Raw genomic sequence first — 27,781 nt, 5'->3', positions numbered from 1 at the left:
TTTTAATTTCTAGGAAAACAAAAACCTTAACAGACATATAAGCGGACTCCAATATATCATGTCAAACATTTCACAAACCAGACGAAACCAGGATACAGCCACAACGAGAGTCAGATATTATGTGCTATAAATAAAATAAATAAACAAATCCTTTCTAAATCTGGCTTCCTTGGCTCTTATTTCATTAATCACTAGTGACTGGGTACAAAATAATACTTACACGAGATGTTTAACCAAGATCCAATAGCACTTAGGAACAAATGACTGGCCCAATTTCCCCCTCCGAATTTCAATTCAAATTTGTATTTATATTTACAGAACCGCATATCAAATTGGATGAAACGTATTGAAAGATTCTTCACCACGTAACTGTGGGTATCAAGAAACTGAAACATCTCTGATGGATGGATACAACTAACAGATGTTAGCTTACTGGTTTTACTTACCTTTTAAATTTACACTGATCACACACACATAATTGGTACATTATATTCTGTAAAGCACAAAGCAGACAGCAAATTTCCGTAAATATTAACATTTATTTAAGTATACAATTTAGTATTAGACCATTCCTTTTCCAACCAATTTGCAAGGTTTGATATTATGGTATCTAATGCACCACAAACCCAAGAAAAATAAAATAAAGATTGTAACATTCATCCATGTACAACAATACTGTTAAAAACAGCATTCCTTACTACATAAAGGTTCAATACATCGTTAGACAGCTCTAACACACAAACAGGTGTAAAAAGTGATTAACTCTGTTTTTACTGCATCTTTTAAAAAAACGAACCACTATGCAATAGTAAATTTGCATGTTTTTAAACAAAAAGGTGGAATTTTAAAAAATAATATTGACCTGCTTCCCACAATTTTATTCTGATGACTGCTACAGTACAAAAAAAAGTGAATTTCATAAACACAGACATACAGTGTGACTGTTGGAAACAAATGATCTCACTCCAACAGAAAACAGTATTGCTACAGTATAAGAGACAAACCGGTATAGATATTTATAGGATGCTGTGCATTCCTGTACTGAATTATAGAGACCATTAAAGCATATTGCTGAACACAGCATTATGTATAACTGTATTCCTGTATTGAATTACTTTAAAATCGTGCAAAAATATAACAGCCTCGACATTCATGTAGCGCTGCATTGCAAATGAAGGGGCAAAATAGTCTAAGAGCTGCATCTTTTTTTTTTTTTTTATGTAGTGCTACACTAGAATTTTAATAAGAAAATGATTTAAGGGTACAGAAAAGTAGGGTATGAAAATAGTGTTATCTTGCATTGACTAACAATTAGAACATTATGTTTTTTTATTATTATTATTCATCTGTGCAATCTCATTTAATCATATATCGTATTCAAAGTTACTCCCCTGTTAACGTGTGCAACTTTATAGTTTTACTCAACGCTTGAAATCCCTTACTTCACAAATTCAAATCTGCAAGAGTACTTGTCTTAATGACACCAATAGAGTAACTTTACATACAATATGGCAAACTTTTACAGGTTAAATGAGATATTGCACAGAGGAAGAAAAAAGCGATATACAGCAAACTGATAGAACATTTACATTATCATGTTAACTGGGTTTAGAAAGACATGAACAATTTAGTGTCTTAATTTTGTTTATGTAGGAAATAAACTAGTCATCCCATTCATCATCATCTTCAAAATCCTCCTCATCATCTTCGTCTTCATCTTCATCTAAAAAAAAAACAAAAAAAAAAAAAAAACACTTAGATTGATTGCCCAACTTGAGGGATGAATCCAACCCTTTAGTTTAAATTATGTATGACTTAGAAATTAGCACTATCCTCTGTAGGGCACAAGGATATAAATCCAAACCAGTATAATGAAATATGATCAATATACAGATGCCCTTGTTTAAGAACAGCTATATACTGGGAACATTTATATTTCCCCCCATATGGTCACTGATGATTCATATCAAAATGCTTCATACACTGGAAACAATTTCATTTCTTGCATTATATTCTATTTTGAGAGTATTCCCTTTCTGGCACTCATGTGTAAAGTGAAAGCCGCTGAGCAGCACTTAAGAATTTCCGTGCTGTGTGCTGGCAAAAACATCCAGCACACCATTACAGAACCACTTTAAACTTGTGTCCATCGAAACACTTGATAAGACCAGCACTTAGACAGTGTACATTTACCCTGCCGTACACCGTGTTGCTTGCCCAGCTAAACAGTGCCAGTTGGCAGGATTTTGTTCTGTTTTGTAAACAGGGTTCTCTATTTTCTAAAATTGCAGATGTTAAACGTATTTTCATCTTTGATTTGCCACCCGACTGTCTACAGACATCTGTGTTTTGTTAAACCTTGGCCAGCTGTTAATATACAGCTTACAGAACCGGCTTATAAATACAATAAGATGACAGTAGCGTCATACACTGTTATGTAAAACACCTACCTGAAGAATGAATGGCTTTACTCCTCTTCTGCATTACCTCCATTAGTGCTCCTACGATTCCTGCAGTAGGACCTGGTGTTGACGGAGCTGACTCTGGACCATCAGATACCTTAAAGACATGAACAGGCCTACAAGCTCAAAACTGACAAATAAAGAAAGATACACAGGTTGTTTTGAAATAACCCTTGTTTGTAACATTTTATTCAATTAATATTTTTATAGTGTTTTTTGTTTTTAGTTAAACTCCTAGAACTTGTTTTTCAAAATTTCTAAAATTAAAAAAGTAGTAATTAACAGAGCATAAAATCAAGTTATATATTACATCTGTATTAACCTACAAGCATTTTATTTGAACTTATCAAGTACCCAAACAAGTTCAAGAACATATCTTCTTTGCTTTACTGAACATTTCTTTCCAAATCCATACTTTAGACAATAGTTCCCGTTGCATTGGCTTTTATAGAATTGTTGTATTAATTCAAATTTAAAATTAAAAGTAGAAAAAAAAAAAGTGTTGCATACGGTGCAGTACAACTGCATTCAATTTCCATCTGTAGAAATACATTAAATTTGTTTTGTTAATCAAAACCATAACCACACATACTTTACAAGGGTAGCACTCTGCTGCACTGACATGTGGAACAAGTTACAGTATGTATTAAAGTCATTCAAAGTACTCCAATCAAACAAAATGTTTTCTGCATTGGGCCATAAACACTTTCCTCCTGTCAGCTCGTTTTTCTTTGGCCATTTTGAGTCTGTCTTTGTTTCGTCTCCAGTCACGTACTGTTTTTTCAGCACTGCGATTAACATGTATTTCGGCAAATTCAACAACGCGCAATTTCAAACTTGTTGAGTAGCATTTTCTTTTTGTCTGACTGTCCTAATTTACCCAGTCTCAAAGTCACCTGCATTATTCTAGCATTACATTTAGAACGAACAGAAGACTTGAAGTTTACTACTCATCTTTCTAACCAACAGCTGTTTGTTACAGACCCCAATGGCGGGTTCAGTCAATGTTGACAAATCAATGGCTTGGGAGAGTGGGAATAAGGAAATTCATAGAGACTGACAGCTATTATGTTAACAATGAAGCAGTATAGCTGTGACATTTGAGAGGCAGTCAGTAAAGAGTCTCAAAGCTTGTGTTTGACATTCAAAATGACTAAGGGTATTGAGAGTAACAAATTAAAACTTTCAGATCCTGAAAAAATAAATCTGATTGTTGACAGTTAAGTTTGTGTGATTCATAACCATGGCTGTAGTAATTCCACTGCAGTTTAATATTAGACACACCGGTGCATAAGTTGTGCCGGGGTATTAGTCGCTCCTTGCAAAATTGCCTAGAAAATCAACTTCAACAGTTTTTACGGTATATAATGCTGCCGTTGGGGGGGGAAAAAAAAAAAAAAAAAAAAAAAAAGTATGTTATGTTGTGATTTATAGTGTTGTAATGCTACAATTGTAAACAAACTTATTATTTAAGTTATATTTAAATAATACATTTGCATTTTTCATAACAACAATAAAAGCATATTTTTGAAAAAAAAAAACGCTAAAATTTGTTTTGAAAACTGTCCATGCAAAAAAAAAAAAAGGGGGGGGGCAATTTTGCACTTGGATATTGCCAAAATAAACGGGTAGCTGGGTGGTTAACATGTTAAGTGAGTTTAAGAATGCAATGTTAAAATATAATTATTGGAATTAACTTGTACAGTGTGATAGCTCCAAAAAATGCGCTGAGCCGACACAGAACCTTGTAGAACACACGCGTGGTTGTACAGTAGTTAAAAGTAACACGGCACTTAAAATGGAAGGCTCTTTTTCTATGTCTACCCATTACCATTATATATTATACAGTATTTAAAATCGAGATTACTCAGGACTTCAAGGTAATGTTGTATTTTACACCCCAAAAATACATTTTATTGTCAGTGTTAAAATTAGAGGGTAAGTTAATCTCGGACACAAAACCTTATCTCGAGCAGAATACATCATAATACAAAGGGAAACTAGACAGTAGTACTGACACTTACAGTCTTTAGCTGTTTACCCTGCCGTATTTGGTCTAACAGTGCGTCTCTTCCTGTGCTGGACACTGGTCTGTTGCTCTGTTCCACCTTTTTCAACTGGGCCCCTTCCCTGATCTGGTCCAGGAAGGCCGACTTGGTTCCTACTGGAGACTGGTCACCATCCAAGGCAGGTCCAGGGGGTGGAGGAGGTCCGGGTGGAGGAGGTCCAGGAGGTGGCGGAGGGGGTGGTGGAGGGGGCGGCCCTCCTGAGCCCAGCCCTACAGGGGCAGAAGGAGGTGGAGGAGGCGGGGGTGGGGGTCCTGAAGGAGCCAAAGAAGAATGCATCGGGGGGTGGGGTGGATGGAAGTGGCCTCTGTTTGGCGGTGGCTTCACCGGTGGTGGTGCCCCTACACCTGGTCTGGAAGGAGGTGGGGGTGGGGGAGCTGCTGTGGGTGCTCTGGAGGGGGGTGGTGGAGGGGGTCCCTCCTCTGCCCCTGGCCGGGGGAGGGGGTGGTGGTCCTGAACTATGTGGAGGGGGAGGGGGAGGATGGCTTCCTCTAGAAAGGGGGAGGTGGGGGGGGCTATGGGGGGTAAAAAAAACAAACAAACAAAAAAAAGACACAGAAGTTAGTCATTTACCCAAGATACGCTAGGTGGTATATATGTATATCAGTGACCTGCAGCTGACTTTGCCATCCTACATAAAATGTTTAAAATGTTCCTTCCTATGATTCAGAAGCCACACATGCTCTACAAAATAGACGGTTGATCCCAAAGCTACATTATCCACCCTGCTCCTATTTTGCATATAATTATTGAAAAGCAAAACACTGCAGGCAGTAATTCACAGCAATAAAGATCTCAAACTGGTAAAGTTCATGCATGTGAAAACAATTGTTTTATAATGAACAGACAAATCTCTTGCCACACAGGTCAGGATATTATTTACCTTATTTTCATATCTCCTAAACTAACTGAAATGGAGCTCTGATGGTCAGTCAGAATTCATACCTGCCTAGCTCGTATGTAAAAACTCAAACACCTATATCCTTAGTTGCACTGCAGGACTACAATGTGTACTTTCCAGGGAACATTTTATTAAACATAACTAAACACCTGGTAAGTAAGTCTGTGGATACAATTTATTGTTCTGATGTTTTGTTGCAGAGAACAAATAAAGGTTGTTATGCATGTTTATAAATTCAAAAAGGTTAAATTCATGCTGAATGGCTGTATTAATACCTACCACACCACCGCGGTGGACCTACAGAACAGATTAATGGATCATTATATCTTATTCAATGAATATTTGAAACATACTTCATGCAAAACTGTAGAGTACAAAAAATGTAAAAATGTAGAGTACAGCATCCAAGTACTATATGTGTACATACAAGTCCAGTTCTTCAAATAATTTTGTTTTATGTTAATTCTATTTTATTTTATTGTTGATTTGCAGACACTTGCATGTAATATGCTTAAAGTGCTTAATGCATTTAGTCAATAGTATTGTTACCATTTTTTTAAAGCATTTCTTATTTTTGTTCCTAACTTCAAAATTTGCCTAGGGACTAGGGGCTCTAGGAAGCTTTTTTGTGCTATTAGTTGGCTGTTTACAACACTTATCATATAACTGGCATTTAAGACATCATGCTGGCTCAGAGTTTTTGGGTGGATTGTGGATGTTCCTCAGTGCATGTGACGATGAGTCATTAATGTACCGCATAAAAATCACAATGAAATACACTTAAGTATCTCAAGTCGCCTCAGATTTATTCAAGTGTTTGTTTACTTTCTCTTGGGCAGCCAATAGAATAATAAACAGCCTACTAAATGATACTTAAGAAATTCAATAACAAAGTCTTCCAATGTCTTCATTCAGAAACTTATCATTGCATGTGAGTTTTAGTATTTCTATATTCAGCACAACTTAGTTTTAAATGGGTATGGATGACAGAAATAAAATATGAAAATAGAAAGATGACTATATAAAAAAAAAAAAATCACCTTGTCTGCGCAGCTCATTCTTCACAGCTTCCACACCTCCCTTCTTCTCAATGAATTCATAAATAGCTTTTGAAGTTTCTTTGTCTTTCAGCTGTGCCTCAGAGATTCCACACATATCAAATAGGTTTTTCAATTCTGGGTCTAAATTGTTCAGCTGCAATGAATTAGGAAGAGCTTATGAAATCACCAAGCTTCATTGATTCACTACCCCAACAGATTAACTATTTCAACAGCCTTCGTAGGCAAGCTAGGGTAACCGAAATTCCAAAAAAGGTAAGGTCAGCTGTCTGTTACCACAAAAAAAAAATATGAAAGCTTAGGATAACAACAACAACATGACAGTTTTGTTAACTAGACAATGGGGGGGGGGGGGGGGGGGGGGGGGGGGGGGGGGGGATAAAGCAGCATTGTGCACATTATAGAATAGCCATATTGGAATAACAGTATCTGAAAGACAAAAAAAACAAACAAAAAAAAAAAAACACAAACAAACTAAAAAGCCTGAATCACTTGCATGTCAATTTTCTGTGGGTTTTTTTTTTTTTTTTTTTTTTTTTTTTTTTTTTTAAAACCCTGATACTCAATTGAATTTATGGTATTACCATTCTTAGAAGCTATTTACAAATGCTGAACTGCATTGGAGCCCTGGAACGTATACACAGACACCATTAATTCTAATAACTGTACTCCACTATACATGTTTGACATTGAAACGGCAGTTTCTCAAAAAAAAAAAAAAAAAGAAAAAAAAAAATTTGTCACAAGCCTGCCACCGAATGGTATTTTCAGGCAACTACATTCATAAAAGTCCCGGTATACTAAATTATATTAATGATTATAAACTGTATGTCGTAAATCCCAGGAATTGTACGTTTGCACTTATAACGTATCTATAAACCCATGAGAATCGTTTAAAAAAAAAAAAAAAAAAAAAAAGAGGTTTATGCCAACAAACTCATTGGTGTGGCAAAATAAAGTGATTGAATGACAGTCATTCTGTTTTTTTGTATAGAGATCAAACAGCTTTTTAATACTATAATGTAAGCACTGATTTTGTGTAATGTCCATTCTTTATTATATAGTCAGGATGCTTCGTATTGCTTGATTTACTATCAACTCACAAAAAATATCTTCCAGGTAATTACATATAAAAGCACAAACAACATGATCAACACTTCGTGATGAGTTTATTACAGATGTAACGCTTTAGATAATCTTATACTAAAAGTAAACTTACATCAAAGCCTGTATTTGGATCCCAGCCAACATGACCAATGTGTCTGAAAAACAACATTTATTCAAAATTAAAACAAAAACTTTAAATCTATGAAATTTAATAATTTAACAAATATTTGTAAGAAGAAAAAAAGTTCTTACTGGAAATTACTGGGAGTGCCAATATCCGCCTTTGTCAATTTCTTTCTTTTACCTTTGGCCTTTTTCTTGTCCTTAATGTGGATAGGCATGATGTTATTAACTTGAGAATTATTAAATCGCATATTGTTGATTTCTGGATTTTTTATGTCAACTGTTGCCATTGTCAGGACAGGTCCTAAAACATAGGAAAAATAAAATCACCAGCAACAAATTTGTACAAATGTGGTCATTTTATTAAAAAAAAAAAAAAAAAAAGGACAGAATGAAGATAGGACAACAGTGCAGCAGGGATAACATTTGTGTGCCTAAAAACAAATGATAGTTTTATGAATGAATATACTCTACTGTATTATAATCCATTTCTAAAGCACTGAAATCAGCTTGAATGAAATCAATCAAAGCTTCAGATTGTTTGATGTCTTTGCAAAGTAATTTTACTGAAACAAGCTACACAGGCATGATTACATGTTACATGAAGTAGAGTCCTGCGCGGGTCCGAATTTGATGACCCGCTACTGACCCGCAACCCGCTGCAACAGCATCTTCTTACCCGTGACCTGACCCGACCCGCTTTAATAAGACCTGTAACCCAACCCAAAACCGCAAGTGTTTGTCCTTTTTACCTACTGCCTACGTTTTCATTCAGATATCTCTACCATTCTCCACAGGCTGAGTTCAACAGGCTATACAGCGTGGTAGCTTTCTCTAGTGGTCTGGATATATTTTAACATTGTAACATATTAACTATCACTACTTACTCTAGTATAAAATACCTGTCTTCCTTTTGTGCCACCAGTTGTGTTTTTGCAGAGATGATGTACCAGTTTTGTGGCTGTCATTCACAAAAACATGACAGGTTTTACAAGCAACGAATCCAGTCACATTATTTCATTATTTTAATTCGCTATGATTCCAAAATAATACGTCTGTTTTACCTCTTGAACTATTATCCACTACATGATATAAACCCTGCGCTATCTTTTGTTTCACCTTGTTTACAAACATTTTTAATATCACCAAGTAGACGTGATAAAAAGATCTTGCGACGTATCAAACAAGCGAGAACAACACTGCTTAATCAGCTGACTCCTTCCTAATCGCCTCCTGCTTCAGTGCAGGAAATACCGGTACATTTACCTTCCAATACGTTATTTGGAAAAGGGTTACAAGCGAGTACGCTGAAAGGACAGAAAACGTTTTTGGTGATTGAAATTCAAACCCGAAATTAATTTTGTATTGAACCGCAAAGAGCGAAAAAGTTCACATTCCAACCCGAACCCGACCTGCTTTTGTGGGTCCCCTGCGGGTACCCGACCCAATGCAGGACTCTAACATGAAGCATGACTCAGTCATTTTAAAGGCATTACCTTTATTTTGTGCACAGCTCTCCAGGTCAATTATTTGTCACAGAAAAGACTTCTCAACTACCTCTGTGTTTAGTTTTTCTTTGTGTTAAACATGCATGTAGGACTAATGTAGTTCATATTATTATCTCCAAGAACAGCCCTGTTTACATCAAACAGTATTTTCCCCATCATCACACAGGGGCTCTCTTTACCAGTTATTGGCACTTTAGAAAAGGAAGAGTTCATCTTTTGGACGCACAAGGCAATGCAGTGCTCCTAAGCACCCATTGGTGTTATAGGACAACAGCTCCTTGGGTGGAGATCCATAAAATGTTCTCTCCTTGGAGTTGAAAGCTGCCCTAAGACTAATCTATTTCAGTTAGACACCAAAAGCCTGATGACAGGCTACAGTGCAAAGACACTGATAACATGGGTCAAATGCCATAAGTTAAATATCTACCAATCAACCAGACCCCTTTCATTCATAAATATATTTTAAGGTCAGTGCAATCACAACTTCTCAAATCATCCAATGGTCAGACGGGAGGTAGCCAGTTCAGGTCGACATGGAACATTCATCCTAACAAATAACTACAAGCTCTACTGTATTTTACATAACCATTAAAAGCCAATGCTAATCTACCCGAATACTTATATTTTAAACAGGTTTAAATCTCTATCGTTAAGGGCAACATGGCACTCCTCCCAGCCTACACTATTTCACAACAAGGATTTTCTACAGGAAAGGGAAATCAGCTTTGTCTTACAGCTTTTTCAAGGCAGTTACTGTTCGTCAATATGGTACATCTCTTCCTCAATTTACTTGTACGCACATACTTAAAAGACTACTATCTAGTCCATCAATGGTATGCCACAGAAGAATGTTTAAATACTTTTTTTGTTGTTTAATTAATCTGTTAGGGGAACAAGCATCTGGACACACATTGTTTGAATACCAAACCAAAACAGAAAGCCAACCCATTTAAAAAATAAAAATTGCACTCTCAATATAACAATCATTGGTACACCTGATACCTTCCCAAATCATCTTGTAAAAGAACGTATTTAGCCAAAAGCCATGGAATTTTTTTTTCTATTTATTTTTTTTTTTTTCAGACTCTAGCAAAGAGAGAAAGTGTTTATCCAACGAATCTGTAACTGACAAATACAGGCTCCAGGTAAATTTACAACACACAGGTAGGTCGATGCATACCCTGAATACAAGCATTCCAAATAAGTATTCTGGATAGTCTGTTTACATGCAAGTGGAATTTAATATTCCACATTCACATGCAGCCAGAAACATTCAGAATACAACACACTTTGAGCACATGCAGTGACAATAGAACACAATTTTTTTACAAAGCAAGCCTTGTTTAGCAGGAGTAATTTGATGAGGTCTCAAATGTATTAATTACAGGAAGTAAACAGGACGCTGACAATCTGCGTGGACACAACTTTACTCCTTGCAAATTAATAATGGAATATGTACTGTAGCTATCTTATGAAATTGTAGTAGCCAGTTCCCTGCAAATAAATCAGACTCGCAGCATTTGTGTGTCAATGGCAGGAAGAACGTATTATGCAAATATGTAAATAAACAAATACCCAGACATGTCAAGTTAAAAGCTTTACAATAAAGACTAATTCCAGAAATTGAAGTGTATTTATAGCAGCTATTAGGTAATTGGTTTCCCTGTTAGGTTATAGCTCAGTTTAAAAATAAATAAATAAAACAAACTGGTATGAATAATAATTTTTATTCATAGTATTGGATTAATGTTTGCCTTACTTTGTACTTGGATCTAGTACAGGTACTGTACTAGAAATATTTGCCTGTTATAGGATTCTGTGTTTTTTTTTTTAGTCGACACTGAACACATCAGCTGTCTGTTCTTTTGCATCATTTGAATAACCATAAAACTAATATAGTGCTCAGTGTTACAGCTGTAAGACTCAAATGCTGACTTGACCGGTTGGTTTTAAAAAACATTTTAATTTGATTTTTTTTTTTTTTTTTTAATTGTAGACGCACCACTATATAATTGCAATTAAGTAAATGTGTAGAAAAAAGTTTTTGCATGCAAGTAAAATTGTAACTTCAACCTTTAGACATTATTATATCTTTATAGAAAAAAAAAATATTTGCATAACTGTTTAAATGCCATGCAAAGTTGAGCTGTAAAAAGTACAGTACAATCGTCAGTTAAAAAAAAAAACGTGGTTAAAAATGATCAGATATTTCCAGAATATTCTCCCGTGTTTAAACCTGTTTACATTAAAGATCAAAAAAGGCAAATGAATGGACAAGGTGAAATGAGGTGTGAGATTTGCAGTAGAACTGCAAAAGATTGGTTTGAAAGTGAGAATGTAAAACCTACGAACTAGAAGCTATTTTAATGTAAGATTACAATTTCAAAATTAGCATCAGAACAGTCATGATTACATAACAGAAAACTAAATCTGTGAACTTATTTTCTAACAACAAGACTACAGTTTTGAAAAGTTCACAGGACCATAAAAGGGATAGTATTTCTCCACCTGCATTTGCACATAATACGTACGTAGCACTGGATGTACTATGCAACTGTTCAATGTGAAAAAGTCCAAACGTTCTGACAACCTATTTAAAGCAGCCATCTTTGTTTGCTACCTTCCAGAACAAACATTGTGTTAACATGTGGCACAAAGCTTAAAATTCAGGGTCTGCAAGAGTAAATACACTAAAAAGTTACCTCTAAGACTGCTTAATAGTACCTAATAGTAAATTTGTATCTTGCCCTCAAAAGGTCCCTAAAGTCTGCGTTAAGCCAACAATACAGACTATTTCTTGATTTTTTTTTTTTCCTATTTCACTTTTTAATGCAAATTAATAACCTACCATTTGGAGGGTCACGCCTTTTTTCTGTAAATAAAAATAAAAAAAAATAAAAAAAAGTTAAAATAATTAAAATGTAGAAGTACATGTCAGTAGCACAAATTAGTGAAACAAACAAAAAATAAATAAAATAGAAGGAACTTCAAAATTCCAGAATATACAATTCTAAAACTGGCCTCAAATGAAATAGGCCAGTAGTTGCAATGCTAATTGGTTCAAAGACAAAAAAGGGGTCTAAATTACATTACATATGGCGCTTACTTAAAGGGGCATTCTGTAAAAACTTGGCAAAATTCAATTAAACACTTTGTTTGCCCCTTCTTCAAATGTCTGAAGTTTGAGTAGCAACATAAACAGGAAAATAACGCAGGTCTTTAAAAGGTGCTGTACTTTTTTGTCTGAATCTAATCATTTTGATGTCCTCCAGGCCAGTGTGAAAAAGAAAACAGGTTTGTATTTTAAAAAAGAAATCTGAGCACTGGAGTCCTGTACTACATATCAACTGTCCAGAATATAAGGATTTCTAATTAGCATACCATTCTTAATTTCAGAGTGAATGGTTATTGAAGGGTTCCCAAATGTAGGCTGAATAAGCACACAGAGCATAATAAATGAGGAAGGAGCGTGTGCAAGCCAAATCAATTAACTTTCCTTTGCAGCTTTGGCTTCTACAGTAACGCAGTATGTATGTTTTGCATCTGTAAATGATTCTGGATCCAATGTGCTTAACAACAAATTTTAGAATTGATCTAGGCAAAGTAAACATTGGGCAGTGGAAAGTGTACTGTGTTGGTTCTGGTGAATAAAAACACTAATGTAACTCTTTTAAAATTAAAACATTAAATGATGTTCAAGATCACACACAGAACTTCAAAGCAAATATAAAAGTTGTAAAAAGGGATATTCACCAGTTCTCCTTTGCCGTCTCCCGAGTAATTCTCCTACTGCTGCTCTGAATCGTTTTGCTTCTTCTTCACTAGCAAAATTGAGTCCAATCGGACACGTCTAAGTAGAACCAAAACAAGCCACATATAAAACCATAAAACTTTGACACTGTAAAGGAACACTCACCTGTGTGTTGTGTTTCGTTAAAGGAAATTTAAACATTATCTTTTCCTTTACTAACCTGACACCAGACTCACAATGTGGAGCCTCTACAGTTACAGTCGATGTAACAAAATTAAATATATGCAACACTAGATTGGCATATGTTTGGATTAGCTAATCTGTGAAATACTTAAAGTGGTCTTTTAATTCAATTACTGAAACAAAATCAGTTGCAAAAAAAGTAAAAAAGATTCAAGTTTTGTGCATATTGATGCACAGCAATCTTTCACTTTGCATTACTGAACTATTTGGGGGACATGTTTAAATAACTAATATGGTTAAAGAGAAGCACTGTAGCTAATAGAACATTGAATTAATGAAAGTAATGGGAAAAGTGTTCGAGTAGGCATTTCTCAGTTTGTTACACATCAGGGCACTCTCTTTGCACGTGGTATATTTTGTTACCTACTCATTCATGGCAGCCCACTATTGTGGATTGCAAAAGGCATGTTAGAGAAGTGTTTTATCAAAACATCTACAAGAAGTCTAAAATACATACAGTGTCTGTTACAATATCGTATTTCCCTGGGAGTCAAGCAAACATGACATCATGAGCTGGGAATGTCTGTCTGCCCCTGTACGCTCATGTGTGTTTCTCACATCAAATTCCTTTCCTAAAGAATGACATGCCATGAATTCCATGCCCTATGAACTTATGCAAGAATCAAGGTCTTTCTTTCAAAAATGCAGGAATAAGCAACTGCTGCAACAATAGGACACACAACTTTTATAAATACACATGATTTCTTTATTAAGAACTCATACATTATTTTGTTTTCCAATGATGCATTGGGTTCTTAAATATGAGCTCCTTACTGTACACAAACTACAGACAAACACAGTGTGCAGCTGTAAGCAGTCGATGGATTACCAGAGTCTGAGCACCATCAACCATACTGGATCATCATCAGAATACAATTTATGATTTATTTTTATTCTAGCAGATAAGATTTGTCATTATCTCTGACATTAACCAATTTCTTGGCAGAGGGTTAATCCCCAATTACTTTCAAGACATTTGGCAAGTTTCACAGAACCTGATTAGACAGACCAGTGATAAATCAGGTTCTGTGAAACCAGATGACTATCTACCATTGCTGAAGATACAAACAGAATTGAAAATGTAAATGGTTTATGCCAATACAGTAAATACATTTAAAATAAATAAATAAATAAATAAAAAACACAAAACAGAAATGGTCGGCGACAGGAAACTGAGACTTACGTCACCAGCAAATGTATGAAAGTACGATCTGGAATGATTATATGAGAAGTTGTTGTAGAGTTCCTGCTCCCACAGTATCTTCCCATCCTGCAAAAAAGTATTACCTTTAGCCAAATAACACATTAATATAATAATGTAAACAGAAATGCAGTAGCACTTGCACCAAATGCAGTAAAAGATCCATCTGCTATGTCCAATTCCACTGGACGGCTTAGGGTAGCCACCATCAGCCATGTTTAATTATACACTATACATCCCTTACTGTAGCTATGTAAATACAGCATTCCATCATTAAAATGCACTATAGAGAGGCAGTCAAGCCTTTTGCAAACCTGCCAGACAACCTGTTTGTTTTGAAGATAGCGGTGTTGCAGCGATCTCACTCTCAGATTCCCAACAAAAACCTTCGATTTGTATTTTCTATTTCAAAGGACACGTCAAACACTGATATAATGTAATGCAGGTAGGAGGAGACACTATGAATGACTAATTATATTTAATTAATTGATTAATGTTTGTATTGTTAGGCAACCTGTTGACATTTGAATTGCAGTTGTTTACTATTTTACCATGCGGTGAAGTTGGTTATGTTGAGTAAAGAATAATCAAGTTGTTTTCCAAGAATTCATGTTAAATTTTGTTTACGGTGAACTTTCCCTGAATATATATATATATATATGATATATAATATATATATATATATATCTATATATATATATATATATATACACTTATATATATATATTTATATGATATATAAATAACTATTTTCATACACTTTTTTAAAAATATATTTTATGATGTTAGAAAAAAAAGTTTTGTTAGGCTGAAAATGCACTGCTGTATTTTGGGAAGGGTCTGGAAATAAATAAGTAAAAAAAAACAGTTGGCTGTAAAAGGTATTAAATCTTTAAGACAAACTTATCAACCAAAGAAACAAAACACTGAAATACACAATAGCAGGAACAACCTAAGAAAGAGCAGTAACATTGCCCAGGTATGTTTTAGCCCAATAACTGAGTAGTTTCAATGTTGAGAGTAATGAAGACCTTCCTCTTATAGTACAGCAGATACAGATATGATTCCCCCACACTACCCCACCAGTGTCTTTAGCCACTGCATTACTGAAGACATGTGCTTAAAAAAGACCTCTGTCCTCATGTAACAAAGCATGCTTTGATCATGAACACAGAGCATGTCCTAATAAATGACTGTTCTAACACAAGCGGAAAACAGTACTTTGCAATGTGAAATATAACAAGGATATCTAAACAAGGAATTTGTTTTTCGCAATTAAAAGGGTTGGCAGAGTACTCCCTAATGCACTAACATTTCCTGAATGGAACTACTGCAGTACAATGGCATTGACGAATGTGTCCTTACCTTAATATCGTATACTCTGATAAAATAAGACCTTTGTGGATTGTCCTTCACAAGGCAAGCAACACCACAGCACTTCTTTGACCACATGGAGTTACGGTCAGCTGTATAAACTTGAACTACAGCAGAAGACAAAGTCTGAAAGAAAGAAGAAAAAAAACAGGGAGGTATATATAAATTTGTTTTCCTTTAAATCAGATAATGATTATTTCACAAATCATACACAACACCTAGTTTTAAACTGTGCTGCATTTGAAATTTAGTGCAGGACTTAAGACTAATCATGTTTACAGCAAGCAACTCTTAATAAAATGACCATGAAAGGTATTGGTACACATCATATGTGTGAAATATTACTGCAGCAAAGTAATTCACAGACCATTTTCCACAAATCTAAAGCCAGAGAGAAAAAAAAAAAAAAAAAAAAAAAAAAAAAAAATCACAGTTTTAAAAGCCATTAGTTAACAAAATGTGAGGTGTGATTCACACAGTGCAGTAGTGACCACAGCACAAGTCAAGGTACTGCACATTTTTCCTTATCAGTGCAGCCTGGGAACTAACACCAGAAGACAACATCTGTATCCAAAATCCGTCCATGTCCCTGAAGCATTTCAGATGCCATAAAATGAGATCTATTGTATTTATTATTACAAACGCTCAAAAACCCACTACAGTATTCCTCTACTGCTGAAATCAAAATTGGTAATTTCTACAGACTGAGCAGAAGGAAAATTCATTCATATTTAAAAATTTCATCACAGCACAGACAGCCAAGTTGTCTGTAGAGCCGATACAAGTATTGTCCATAGTCAACTGCCCCAAAAAATGGGGAGCATGCGTCGCATCTACAGTATTTAGTAATACTAGTTTTACAAAAAAAACCCCACAAAACTTCACTATTAAACATTAATTGATTGCATCTGTTATAAGAAGTCCAAGTTCTATGGCTCTATTTATTGATCAATCAAGCTTTACAATTCAAATGTAGGATTGTTTACTTCAGGTTAGTATCCTTGATTTAGCAGGGTATGTAATTTTTGTCAGGTGAATTATGTTGTTAAAGTCCCACAGAACAATTCTCATATACTCGTAACAATGGGTTTAACTAAAGCAGCGTTTTGCATTTGTGCGTTAAAAAATAATAATTATGGGAAAAAACATGCTTCTCTGTCAACGGCAATAAAATCAAAAGACTAAACCACATCACCGCTTCAAGTCAATTCATTCATTAAGGACATTCTCCTGAAGATATGCAGCAAGGAACATTTTATTGTAGGATGACAAAAAAAAAAAAAAAAAAAAAAAAAGGTTTTCTGTTACAAAGTTAAAACGTTTGTTTCAACTTTGTAGTGTTAAATCAGAAGTTTTGGAGTTCTGCCCCCTTTGTGTGATATTATCAATCCACCCTTTTCCCTGTATCCCTCTTGATGAGTTGCAAACAGGAATGTGGAATCAACTCCCTTGTTTTCAGATTTTTGTTAAATACAGATTAAGAAAGAAAAAAAAATAAGGCAACAGCAGACAATGATGCAGAAACAATTTACAGCTCGATCCAGGGATTAAAAAAAAAAAAAAAAAGACAAAACGAAAAAATGACCAAAAAAAAACAAACACACAAAACACACAAACACGCAAACTAAAAAAAGTATTCTTCTAGTAGTTCTGCAGTTAGGAATAGCTGAATCAAAAGTGTTTACAGTACTTCTTTAAAATCTCCCAATAGTATAAATACAGGACATGTCATGAAAAACCACGAAGTATTGCATTTATTTATTGCTAACGACTGAAGTTGGGTTAGGAATACAAAGAAGCACCATTGAAGTAACTAAACACTCCATTTTGAAATCGACAGTACTTCACATTACCCTCTACTATCATAGTCAGTTTCATGTCTCTAGTGTATTGCAGAATGGATTTATACTTTACTATATGTAAATATAGCACTCGTGAAATTGTTATTTTGCTCGTTGCATCCATGTTTAACGAAAAAGCGTGGATTTCACAAAACTTAGAAAAGACCTTGTCCCGAGCAAATGTGACAATTTTGGTGCCGATCAACACTGCGGTTTCAGACAAGAAGATCTTTGAATATTTTGCGCAAAGTGGCCAAACTGTGAACTTTTTCCACTCTGTGATGCCAGTCCACACATAGGCATACACTTACGTATGCGTTTTCATGACTCTGCGACAAACTTTTGGACGGAATAATAATAATAATAATAATAATAATAATAATAATAATAATAATGACAACAACTAGAACTGCCAGGCAGTTTTACGGTTCCCAAGCCCCAGTATCAGTACCAGTCTAAGATTTTGAAAGTTTATTTTTTGGCAGCCATATGGTTTAACGCAAGTTTCTTAAAAGTCAGTTGTATTACTACAGTGTCAAGGATGATGCTTGTACCGTTTGTCAACTGAGGCAGTTTTAAATTTCAGACGTAAAACGTACACCTGGCGGCCATCTTGTTTTATAAAACATAACCATTTTGACATATTTGCATTCCATTCTTACGGGACAATAACTACCAAGTTTGCAGTTTGTTGGTCAAATGGTGTTCAAATAGCAGTAGTTTGCTGTTAAGGGTGCGTTTCCATAAGATTTGTGGCAACCATTCTGACATTAAAATTTCTTGCAGAAACTTCTGCTTCGCAAACTTGATGCGGGTTTGGATGCTGATGCTATATGCCAAGTGTCAGATCAATCGCTTCACCGGTTCCCAAGAAGAAAATTTCAAAAGGTTTCTAAAAAATGAGTCAAACAGACATTTTTGTTTGCGGTCAACACATTTTTTTACAAGTCAATTGTACTGATACAGCATCAGGGAAGATGCTTGTGAAGTTTGGAGTTAGTTAAGTAAATTGTTTGTCAACTGACACAGGTTTAAATTTCAAATGTAAACATTTAAGTGGCGGCCATCTTGTTATATAAAACACCACCATTTTCACATATTTGCATCCCATTGTTACTGGGAGGATAACTACCAAGTTTGGAGTTTGTTGGACAAACGGTTTTCAAACAGCAGCAGTTTGTTGTTAGGGGCGTGTTTCGATAAGATTTGGGTTTTTTTTTTTGCTTGTGGCTGAGGTGATTGAAATGCCTTTTTAGAAGGTTATTGGCTGAAGCAGTTTTGCTTGAAATGGATTCTCATTGGTTGCAATTTTAGTACCTGCTCAAATTGGCTAGAAATTGTTACGCTTTTTGGCACAGAATCAGATTGACAGTTGGAAATTCACATTTCAATTAATTAATTTTCAGGTCAATCGTGGAGCAATCGATTCCCTCAGAAGCCTGTCAAGCCTTTCGTATGGATGAATTAACAAATGAATTTCTGAATTGTTGCACGAATTGATCAACTGCCAAATTAACTTATACACTGATGGATGAACTGAAAAATTTATGAATTGATGGACAAACTGATGAATGAATTGACTAATAGTTTTGGTACACGTGGCACTCCATACAGATGTGACCCCATCAATAAAAACTCATTGGGGGTGGGTGGTGGCTGGGGGTGGGGTGAAGGTTAGCTCAATCACATGAAGATTCAGGGAGTCAGACCTAAAGCGAGCAGGGAAAAAAACCCCTCCCTTTGCTTAAAACTGTTACACAGAAACGAGGCACATGCTTCACGACCGATAGTGTTCAAATGATACGATGCAACGTCTCAGCCTTAAATACAGTAAAAGTTATCTACTTTATAATGATGAAACAATTCCAAATCCTACTTAATACAGTAAATGTCATGTCAAGAAAGGAAGAAACCCGCTATCTTACTCACCTTAAGTAGTCTCAAGAGTTCCACACACGACTCATGTGGATAGTATTCAACTTTTCCAGGTAAGAACTCAATCCTTCAAAGTTACTTTTCTTTCTGTCCTTTCATTTTCATTGACAAACTGTTCCTACACATGCTTTAATGATTGAATTCCCAGACAAACTAGTTGTTTCCACCGACTTAATGATGGAAACAGTGTTCAAAACAGCAAGTCCCAAAAAAACACTGCAGGCAGCAAATACAGATCAAAGCCAGGGCCAGACTGTTAGTCATTACAGTTGTCTATGCCCTTGGGTTATTTTTTTATTTATTTTAAATAAGACAATTGAAGTTTTTGAAGAACACAAATACTAGCAAACTACATACCCAAATATAAAGATCTGCCAGGTACATATTGTAACAACATTATTTCTTTGGAAAGTACATCTGGAAATAGATCTAAATATAGGCAGAATAGTTGGTAAAATTAGAAAAAAAGTTACAATACTTTATAAATCTGGAATCCGAATTTGTGAGTCAACTTGCCTTAATAGACTATATGTGCTTTGGCTAAGATAATGCTGCAGTAATACAGTTCCTAGGGACTGTGAGTTTGTTTAAGTTTCTTTCTTATCCAAGCAACACATGCACAGGTTTATGCACACCAAAAAACAAAAAAGTGTTTTGATGATTAACCACTTCAGTCCCAGGACATATGCAGCTATGTCAAAAAAGACCATGCCATACCTACCTACATCAAGGTGTGGCATTTATTCTATTGGGTCTATTCAACCTGTTCCGTCAGTATGCAAGCTGTATCGGGGAGGGGGAGGGGGGTTGTCCAGTGACATTTTTATCCAATCTTATTTCGCGCAAACATCCCTTGCATCTGTTAGTGTATTGCGAAGAATGGAAGATACGGCAACAAACCACGGCATGATGTGCTTTAGCTGATGTGATGTATTTTGTAATGGCACAGTAAAAAAAGAAAAGAAAAAAAGTGTGTGTATATATGTGCAGGTTATTGTTTACAGAAAACATTTACTCATCATATGTATGTTTTTCCATTTATAAAAACATTTTTAATCAAAAATCTTGTGTTTTTTGTAATGCTTATTTTACTGTTCCTTGCACGTGTTGCTATTTACAAAAACATGTGTTTTTATTGTGCACAATGTTTGTGTTATTCTTTTCAAGTTAGTACTTTACAGCAACTTTAGGAGTAAAAAAAGCTATTAATTATTATAAAATCTGCTACCTGGCATGCATTAATTTTTCACATCTGCAGTTTAAGTGGTTTAATACAGATTAGCTGGACAATCTGCATGCCGCCCCCAGCCCAATTGTACATGACCAACAGTTTGCTCTGTTTATGAGAGCTGGGAGACATGTCAGATTAAGGGAGTATTCACATGGGAGCAATTAGAGTAAATTATCTGCACCCAGGAACGGTTTGGACTGATTGAAGCTCCATATTAATGCCTGCAAATCGAACCCAGCTTGTTCAAAATGGTCCAACCCCTAAAAATAGGTTGTCACAGCTCGCACAGCACAATATTGTTATATTGCTATTTCAATGATGTGGTATTATTTAAAATGGAAATGAGAATAGTAAACGATCGGGCTGGTTAGACAGGTTAACAGAGGGGGATCGTTTCCACCATTTGCAATGGCCCTATGTGAATACTCACTAATTACTCACTCTAAGCAAAACAAATAATTGGATGCAGACAGATTTATTCAGATTGTATTATTTACTGATAACCCTTGTATACCTATTAATGACCTAAACATTTGATTATAGAACTCAGTGACAAAATGGCAAATTATATCCAAAGTGAAGGAGTTTAAAAAAAAGTACACCAACTTGGCAAGTACCGTATTTATTTTTTCTAGTCCCAAAATGATGAAAACACAAAACTGTTTACTTTTAAGGAAAATAGGAGGTAGTGTATGCATAACCCAGAAAAAGCTAACCAAGGCATTTCCTGCTAAGACTGCTGACTGGTAAAGTAAGAATATTTCTACTGTTGACTCTATTGGTGCTGTGTGAATTGGCTGGGATCCATCTTTAACCAGAACTAAAACTGCTGAGAAAGAATGAAAACAGCAGTAACAGCCAATCGTTCCTTTCTGGCTCAGGTACAACATGAAGCCTCCACTGTACAATAAACTGAATGACAGCATCAGGCAACATGATCATAATAAGCACATGTTAAAACGAATAAATAGCCTGACTGAATCCCATCTTACAACACTGAACAATACAATTCAGTAAAACAACTGACCGAATAATGAATTACAAAGGGTTGTCTTCCTAACCATGACACATTTTAAGGACATTAGAACATGGAAAGTATTTGCTTTACAGAACACACCAAGTGCTGTCTGTGATGGTATATTCACGCATTGCACATTAATGTAGACAGTAATTGGGTCACTGCAGCAAACCCTTCTTTTTAATAAATCAAAATATTGTTTTTTTTTCTTCTGTTCCCAGTTTTCAGTGGAATGTTTGGTTAAAGAAGGGCTAATCAAGATCTTAATCTATTTCTTACCTCTTACTAGCACTAACAATATTACTATTCATACCCTCTGTTGAAAATGTTTGAGCTCATTACGTGTATTTTGGAATATGCAGATATTTCAAAAGGCAGCACAACAGGGGAAGGTACTGCTGCTTTCTGCTTCCCCTGCCTTTTTTTTTTTTTTTACCACCCTTGTTCAGAACATGGGGAGCCTTACAGCTTATTGTGTCTGCCTGTCTGTCACACTACACTGGATGAACATGATGGCAACCTTGATTTTGCACCAGACTTGTATTATACCTGCCCAGCATCCAATAGACATTTTGGTTTGCATTTGGCTAAAATACAATAAACTTTCAATTTGATATGACTATTTTAAACTTGTGCATGCCCTCATTCAAGTTCATATCTTAAACACTTCAAAAACAGTACATCACTTGCATTTGACTAGACTCTTTCACTTACAGTTTGCTTATTACACACTTATGGGGACCCTCTGTTTGCACCTACACTAATTGTTAAAGCTAAAGCCACATACGACTCCAGTTCCTCACAGACATCCACTGCAGGGACAAAAAAACAAAATCACACAAAGTACTCCACTGGTGAACCTATGCCAAAGGTGCTTTTGTGATTTAGAACACATCTACCATTAGGTTGTACCAGAGTGCAACATACTGATATGCTATAAAAGTACATACATTTAATGTGCAATACAAACTAAAGTTCTTAAATTAAACTAAAACTGACACTTGATACGTTGACAATCCCCAATACCAATCATGTTAAAAAGTTAATAACACCAGTTTATTTCACAGAGTTCAGTACAGTATTTAACAAAGCAGAGGGATTTTTTTTTGTTTGTTTATAAGGCTTATTTGTTTTTCTCAGTGCTGTATTTTTTGTAATTGATTTAAATAAAATCTTCAAAACAAACAGTTACACTGACAAGCTGTAAAAAAAATGAAAGAAAAAAGGTGTTAAGCTCTTTTAGGAGAATCTGGCTTGACTTACTGATTTACAATCTCATATTGATTTACAATCTCATACAAGTTATGATGGTTTAGAACTGGTGTCATAGGCACTTAGTAGACCGGGGAAAAAGTGGATCGCGCAAGCGCAGTAAGGCAAAAGTAAGGCGTGGCAGTAGTTTGATTAAAGGGAAGGTTAGCTACATGAATCAACATTTTTTAATCTGGTCATTTTATTTGCCAGATTGTACAGTAATGTGTTGACACACCACTTTTTCAGTGTGTAAAAATATATGTGCGATGCAAAGTGTTCAGTTATACTGTAACTTACGTCTTTATACTAGGCTTGTGTTTAACGCTTGTCAGCTTTTTTCTGCCTGTAAAAATGTCGTTATTCAGATGTAGTTGATTGCAAAGATTTATTTACTGTATATTATTAAATGGTTTTACATGTCAAAATGTTGTCAATCTTTAATCGAAATTAAAATGTTTTAGGAATATATTCTAATGACATAAAATCATACAACATTATTGTAGTATTGCAAGGTCTATTATTTTGTTAGTAGGCCTAGCGTTAACTATCACCGTTTACAAAGACGAAACGTTAACCTCCTAAATTACTAACCATGTTTCACTTTTTTTTTGTTTGAATAGGAACAGGAGTTTTGTCATGTAGCCTATGTATCTAGGTTGGAAAATAAAATATTTTTACAGTGCTGTCTGTAAAAATAAATGAAATGACAAAGCACATAATAAATAATAATACAAGTGCATCGGTGATTGCTGTGCATCATGGCCTAAGTTAGTAACCACAGCATGGAGCTCAATTTTATCCAAGACTGAAAATCATGCTTTAACTTTTTGATAATTGCTTACATACCTATCCTCACAGAACTGCTTACACGTTAAATATGTAACAAAAACATTTCAAGCTGCTACAACGTTTGTTAAACAAACAGACATATAAATGACACTTAAAAAGTTAATTTTAAATTATTTATTTTTAGTTAATATATCTGATCAACTTATTCCCTGGGCTCGATCTACAAATTCCCCAGACGTGGTCCTAGTAGACGTAAACCTTAGAAACAATGGAACCTCCCCTTTAAATACTAGACGCCGATCCACTTTTTCCTCGGTCTGCTTATTCCCCAGGATACTGGCACTGATGCTGCATTTTGGTCTGTGTGAATTGCCTATACTGTGACAGAGCGGTCATTTTATGCCATCTCTGAACCACCTCGCAAGGTGGTTCAGATCAGAGACAGCAATGAAGCGTCTTAACTGCCTGTTTGAAATGTTATGCCGGTACTGAAGCACTATAGTGGGCTTGGATTGAAAGTCAACATACATGACTGTATAACGGAGACAGTTGTTCAGCCAGGTACTCAAATGTTTCTCATCCCATGCGGAAATGTTTTTTCCACTCATTATATGAAAATCTTGGGAGTGTTTGGTTCCAAAATACATCACCATGCTGACAATCCATTACCCAAGTCAAGTGTTCACACAAGCATCCTTTATATAAAAGAAAATAATATTAGCATCCACAGTGCTTTCACTCTCTGCTTTTGCTTGAAGAGCTGGACTCTTTCTTTTAAATATATTGTACTGCCTTTTTTGCAATAAAATACACAACCTACATTGTGCCTAAAACTCCTGGAATTTGACACTTAACAGGTTGTTACATTGTATAATATAACTGAATTAAAAGCAAGCAATACGCATCCAAATTTACTTCTTCGACAAACGGCGGTGCCATTTTGTTTTGTGACTTTGTTTGGTTTCCATTGCCATGAAAACAATCTGTTGATTGACAGGTTATAAGGTTGTACTCGCATGATCCCTTTGGCTGTGTGAAAGTGTTATGCTGGTATTATACCGGCACAGATTGCGCATAATTTGTGCTGTGTAAATGGGTATTTTTAAGATTTTTTTTTAATGTGTGTCTGTGTTAAAGGGGTAGAAGACCTACTGAGATTTCAAACTGCAAAACAGATCTAGCAGCAAACCGCTTGAAACACTTTAAGTACCACAGAGGAAACATTATTCACTTCAGCTTCCTTTTTTGTAAGTAGTATTGGTTGATCAGTGACCTTGAAACAACCCAGTTCTGCTTTGTTTTTGCTAACTACAGTACTTAAATGAATAAAAGTGACTTTGTTTATCTAAACATTTGTCTTTGACTTAAGATTTACCTTACATTTTAGGCTTGAAATTATGAACAACAAAAATACAAAATCAAAGCCATTAGTACCAAGAACATATTTACATGGTAGTGGGGCTGTACTCACTGTCATATAGGCCCATACTGTACATAATAAAAATCTTTAAAAATACACTGGAAAGTTTGTTTCCAAGAGGTATGGTAGGTTTATTTCATTTTTGCATAGGACAGAAAATGATTTGCATTCAGTCCTTGCATGTGGTTTCAACATGGAATAGCCAATCTCACTAAGATCTTTTGCAAGTCCATTTACTTTTAATGTTACATGTTTGCAGCTAATTCAGTTACTGTGGGAAATCAAATCAACCCAGGATTAGTGGCAAATGATCAATGAACTGTGTGTTCATACTGTAAACACTGGTTATTATTTCATTACTGTTGTGCAATGTATTATTTCATGTCGTTTAAACTTGTAGACCAGATACAACAACTTTGATGTCCATGAAAATTATATTTTGCTTTGCTGCAAACTTTATCTTAGTTTTACAGCACAGTAACAAATACCATTACCAGATTTCCCTTCCAAAATAAAATTCATGTAGCTGTCCGTTTACTGCCTTACGCCAGTTTAAACTTGTTGACATTCCAGTTTGTTGTACATTCAAAAATGAGTTTAGTTTTACAAGCACAACTGACCTCTCCCACCGAGTCTTGCACACCACTCTACTTAGTTTTAAATCTTCAAGTAAACAAAACAACTACAGTTAGGTTGTGTTATGAACGTCTATCAGATTAACAACGACACAACATGTTCCCTATAATACCGTATCAGTAATTGTCAAAAATAACTTTTGTTGATCTGATCATAACCAAGTATTTTTTGCACAATAGTCGTTTTCTATATCCAGAACAAGAAGTCTGTCTAAATACTCAACGTCCCAGACTCAGAGCAACACAGGTAAAGGGTGTTACGAGGAAAGTAAAAAATAAGCGTTATTTCGTCTTTGGACATCTTGCACCAACAAGAAAATTCATGTCGATGCTGCAATTGTCCTGCAAATAATAACACTCAATTCTGTTTACTCAATAATTATATTTCCTTGTGTTATTATTATTTTTATATAATAATAATAATAATAATAATAATAATAATAATAATAATAATAATAATAATGCAACTAAGTACATACATATATCGCCCAGCGAACTCAATATAATGTTATGTATATACATTAAATTTTGGAAGAATGCATCTGCAGCGAATCAAACAAATGTAACTGCTAATGCTACGTAATTGTATCATCATAAAAAAGCTATGACTTGCACTTAAGCCTTTCCTGACTCACAGTTCATCTGGAAATTAAGTAAACAGCATTGCAATTGGGAAGGTGGGGGGGTTGATTGGTGAAACCGAGCGTAAAGCCAGGCCTCGGGTCTCTGTTGGCATCTACCGACTTATTGACTGCCAGTCCCGGGAAGCGAGCACCGAATACCCGTTCTCCTCCCATCCGACAAGTAAGCATTAAGAATCACAACATTTACAGAGAACATAGGCTGTCACTGTCTTGTGATATGTTCGTGACTTAAGACAGTTTTGTTGGCTAGCTACGTACAGACATAAATACCATAGCTTAGGCCACAAGTACTGTACGGTAATTGAAACTCTCGACAACATACTTTAAAATAACATGTCCCTGCACAGTTTTTGAGCAAGTTGCATATAAGTAAATGCCATATAAGATTAAAACTTACGATGCATTTCCTGCCGAGGTAATTCAGGAGACAATCGTTCTCTTGCGGTGTCAGGAGCAGCGAACTGTTATTGGCGACCCGCCGCGGAGGTGGAGGATGCTGGTTGTTCATTTTTATTTATTTATTTATTAATAATAATAAACAATTTATAATATTAATGAATTGTATCAAATATGTTCAGTCATTCGTCAGCGTGGCCTTGACTCCAGGTCTGCTCATTGATGCTGGTGTTGTTTCGAGTCCAGGGGAAGGTGGAGAGTTTATGGTCTGCTGTTTTTGTAGTTCGGTAATAAAATATCGGTACCCCCTCTACCTCTTAGCGTGTCTCAGGAACTCAGATCTCAAGGAGACAGAAAAATCTAAACTTTAATCAGAACTCCAACAGCATCAGGATCACAATCCAACATGGCAGCAGGAAGAATCAACCACTAGTGAACAGGGGTATCCAGGAAAACATGCCAAGCTAAATTTAACACTCACTCTACTTAGACCGATCGACTATGTATACAAGTCAATTTTATAAATACGCCATGTTTGTAACATGCATTGCATAAACAGCCTCAACGTTTAAGATATATCTGCATCTAAAAATGATTCCTTGCATTACAGAATGGTCTAGCCCTGTTTTGCCTTGTGGATTTTATAACACAAATGCAGTTTGCGGAGGGGTTAGCAGGGCGGGGATAAATTCAGCACATTGCCAAATCAGTAATGCAAACTAAGGTATTACTTGAGACCGCAGGCGTAGGGAAAATACGATAAAGGTATGATAAAATGTACTAAATGATTTTTTAAGGACCTTCAATTAAGTACTCGTTTGGCA

General features: G+C 35.5%; 1 protein-coding gene across 1 annotated transcript; it reads right to left on the bottom strand.

The window, feature by feature from the left end:
• Positions 1-519: 519 nt before the first annotated feature.
• Positions 520-27,575, bottom strand: LOC121318321 (neural Wiskott-Aldrich syndrome protein-like). Its single transcript, XM_041254843.1, is given in 13 exon segments — positions 520-1,723; positions 2,451-2,559; positions 4,487-4,943; positions 4,945-5,043; positions 5,720-5,726; positions 6,470-6,623; positions 7,707-7,749; positions 7,847-8,021; positions 12,074-12,097; positions 12,979-13,075; positions 14,403-14,489; positions 15,786-15,920; positions 26,959-27,575. Coding segments are annotated over 13 exon segments (1,560 nt in total). The 5' UTR covers positions 27,070-27,575; the 3' UTR covers positions 520-1,661.
• Positions 27,576-27,781: the final 206 nt, after the last annotated feature.

Source organism: Polyodon spathula, chromosome 7 (genome assembly GCF_017654505.1).
Source record: "Polyodon spathula isolate WHYD16114869_AA chromosome 7, ASM1765450v1, whole genome shotgun sequence".
Lineage (NCBI taxonomy): Eukaryota > Metazoa > Chordata > Actinopteri > Acipenseriformes > Polyodontidae > Polyodon > Polyodon spathula.
This window is presented reverse-complemented; position numbering and strand designations above follow the sequence as displayed.